The sequence below is a fragment of the Alligator sinensis genome, unplaced genomic scaffold (assembly GCF_000455745.1).
Source record: "Alligator sinensis unplaced genomic scaffold, ASM45574v1 scaffold1721_1, whole genome shotgun sequence".
In the NCBI taxonomy this organism is placed as follows: Eukaryota; Metazoa; Chordata; order Crocodylia; family Alligatoridae; genus Alligator; species Alligator sinensis.
Window position 1 is genome coordinate 31,542 of NW_005843639.1, and position 3,197 is coordinate 34,738.

The 3,197-nt window shown below is 68.0% G+C and overlaps 1 protein-coding gene across 1 annotated transcript in view; it reads right to left on the reverse strand.

Moving 5' to 3' along the window:
* Positions 1 to 1,410, reverse strand: part of LOC102376175 (carcinoembryonic antigen-related cell adhesion molecule 2-like) — a 9,910-nt gene extending 8,500 nt beyond the window's left edge. Inside the window, exons 1-3 of the mRNA XM_025195606.1 lie at positions 1,135 to 1,410; positions 700 to 963; positions 128 to 235 (exon numbers count right to left, since the gene is read on the reverse strand). Coding sequence (XP_025051391.1) covers positions 128 to 235; positions 700 to 963; positions 1,135 to 1,408 — 646 coding nt within the window. The 5' untranslated portion in view covers positions 1,409 to 1,410. The remainder of the gene's footprint in view (positions 1 to 127; positions 236 to 699; positions 964 to 1,134) is intronic.
* Between the last annotated feature and the right edge of the window lie 1,787 nt (positions 1,411 to 3,197).

A 3,197-nucleotide genomic window follows, 5' to 3' on the forward strand; every position in this document is an offset into this window, starting at 1 on the left:
CAGCCCCAACACCCACCCCAGAGCCAGCCGCATCTCAGGGTGTGATACCAGCCCCGACACCCACCCCAGAGCCAGCCGCGCTGTGTCTGAGCCCAAGGGCCGGAGGCAGCCGATACTCACAGATCACGGTCACAATACGTCTCGGTGCTGGGGGGGGCTTCGCACGTGAGCTTCAGGGTCCTGTTCTCCACCACCGTGAAGTTGGAGGATATCACCTTGGGCTGCGACAGCATCTCTGTGAGGGACAGAGGTGGCGTTACTGGGCTCCCATCTGCCCCTGCCCACGTGCCCCGACAGGTACTGGGGAAGGTGGGATCCTGCGGCCCGGCCTGTATCCAGGATCGGGGCCCCCTGGGTGCTGTGAGGACTTCCCCAGCCACACTTGCAGGCCCTGCCCGCCCCCAGCAGCATCGTGGTCCCAGGTGCAGGGGTACACGGTTGAGCCTGGGCGTGCCGACGAGTGTGGGGAAGGCAGACAGGTTGGACAGGACGACGCTGGGGAAACGGTGCCCTTCCCCCAATCCGAGTCTCCTCGTGGGTGTCAGGGCAGGGAACGTGGATGGAGCATCGATGGCGCTGGGGGATGCTGTCAAGAGGTTCCCCTGAGCGCGAGAGGCCTTGGGGCCGACAGGGGGGTCCAGGGGACCCCTGGCCCCAGCAGAAGTGACCGGAGGGTCCCGGGACCTGGGCACAACTCACCCCAGAGCCGCAGGTCCAGGGGGCGGCTGGCGGCCGTGAGCCCAGTGATGGGGTTGTGCACCGCGCAGCGGTACGTGCCCTGCTGGCCCCAGCCCGGCTCGGTCAAGTTCAATGTCTCCCCCGCGCCAGGCAGCGCAGTGTCGTTATGAAACCACTCATACCGCGGGGCTGGCACAGAGCCGGTCTCACACGTCAGCCCCAGTGCAGCGCCCACAGCCCAGTCCAGGGGCCCTGGCGGGGCAACGGTGGCAGCATCCGGCCCGTCTGCGGGGAGACGCGTGGGGTCAGGGGGGCAGAGCCGGGTCCAGCCAGCATCCCAGGACCTTACACCCAGCCCCAACGCCCACCCCGATCCAGCTGCATCTGAGACCTGTGATACCCACCCCGACGCCCACCCCAGAGCCAGCTGCATCTCGGGAGCCCTGTGATACTCACAGGCGACTGTAACGGTGACAGGGCGGCTGCGGTTGTGGCTGACAGGGTTTCTGACCTCACATGTGTAATTACCAGCATCGTCCCGGCAGACCCCCTGCACCGTCAGAGTCCGGTTCCCTGGGGACAGCCCCACGCGGCCGCCGGGCACCAGCACAGAGCCATCGTGGTCCCACAGCAGCGTCTCAGTGCTGGGGGGAGCCTCGCATGTGAGCTCGAGGGTCCTGTTCTCCACCACCATGGGGTTGGGGAGCATCACCTTGGGCTGCGACAGCATCCCTGTGCCCGCGGGGCAAAGGCCACGTTACCATGGTCCCTGCTCCCCATGCTCCAAACGGGGCCCACCCCAACACACTGTGAGAGCCTGGGTGTTTCGGGGCAATTTGCCCACGCGCAATTTGGGGGGGACCTTTGTGAGCCCCGTGGAGGAGGTCAGAGCCCCGGTCGCTCTGGGCAGGCGTCATGCTGGCGTTGCACGGCACCAGCAGTCGGCAGGGCCTGGCTGTGCCCAGGCAGGCGCTGGGTGCGAGGCCGAGGACACGCTCCAGGAAACGGGCTCAGAAAATCAGCAGAAGAGCCGGCAGGGCTTGGCCCGCTCCCCACCCCCAGCTTCAGCTTTCTGGAGAGGAAACTGCAGCACGGCCGAACGGGCAGTTCCTGGCTGGCTGTCGTCTGGGTCTCACTGGCTGGCTGTCGTCGTGGTCTCACCCCTCCTTCCCCACCGCGGCCGTGCCGGGGGCTGGCGCAGACCCAGGGTCTTCCCCATCCCCTCTGCAGGGAAGGCAAAACCCCCCAGTATGGACCAGTCTGAAATGGGGGGAGTGAGGGGGAATCCTTTCCTGCCCCCTGGCTGGGAAACCCCCTGGCACAGGGAGCAGGAAGGGAGAGGCAGCCCCAGGCCTGGGAAAGCCCCACAGCTGAGCCCCAGTCCGCCCCGTCCAGGCCCCCGACCCCCATCGCAGGGAGCCGATTCCCCCTGCCCTGGGACCCACTTGGCCCCAGGAGGCCTGAGCCAGACCTGTCCCCCGTGTGGCCTGTCCCCAGCTCCCAGAGCCGTGGGAGCCGCAGGTGGTTAATCATTGCCGGGGCTTCTCCGGGGACTTCAGCCCTGCACGTGGGGCCATTAAGCACTGGGTGCGGCCCACACTGCACAGCTGCCCCGTAAGGGTCAGGGGACATGAGGATGAGGCCAGTGCCACACGGGCAGGCGGGTCCATGGTGGGTCTGTGGTGACGCCGGGTGTCACTGGTTGCCCCGTTGAGGACAGCCTTGTGCGGCCGGCGGGGGGCAGGGGGGGCAGAGGCTTTGGGCAAGGGCCCTCCACCCCCCGAGCTGCAGAGGGAAGCTGAGCTCACAGGAGTGGGGACGGTGCTGTGGCCTGGCCCGGGGCCCCGCCGCACCCAGGCCCCACCCGCGACGCCCCAAACAGGAAGGGCAACGGGCGCGGAGGTGACTCAGCTCCTTGTCAGGGCCAGGGGTAACAGCAGTGGGGAGAGTTTGGGAGGGCATGGGGGTGCAGCAGGGCCTGGCACAGACCCCAGCCCCCCATCACACCCAGGACAGCAGCAAATGCATGGGCACGCACAACTGATCCTGGCCAGGGGGTGCTGGATGAAGAGAGGCACAGATGGAGCATGGGCAGCCCGGGGGGGGGGAGACAACATGCAAAGCACCTGGGGATGGGGGCAGATGGGCACCCACCCCACGTACCCCCGAGAACTGGCGCCTCACGCTCGACGTGCCAGGAGGCACCCCCGTGCCACCACCCTGCCCCTGGCTCTACACGCGCAATGGGGCCGCGCAACCCGGCTTGGCCTGGACTCACCACTAGCGTGAGGCCGGTGCTAGGGTGGCCACATGCCAGGGGCAGCGGCTCTGGGCACAGAGGCAACACCAGGGCACTTCCCCCTCCAAGGTGCCTGGGACGTGTCTGGGCTGAGCCCCAGCCCACTCAGGTCACCTGTGACCTGGACGGCAGGTGCCAGCGCCCATCCCTCCCGGTCCCCCCAGCCAGGCTGACGCCAGGACTGACCCCTCCCGAGCCCAGAGCCCTGTCCCCTGGGGGG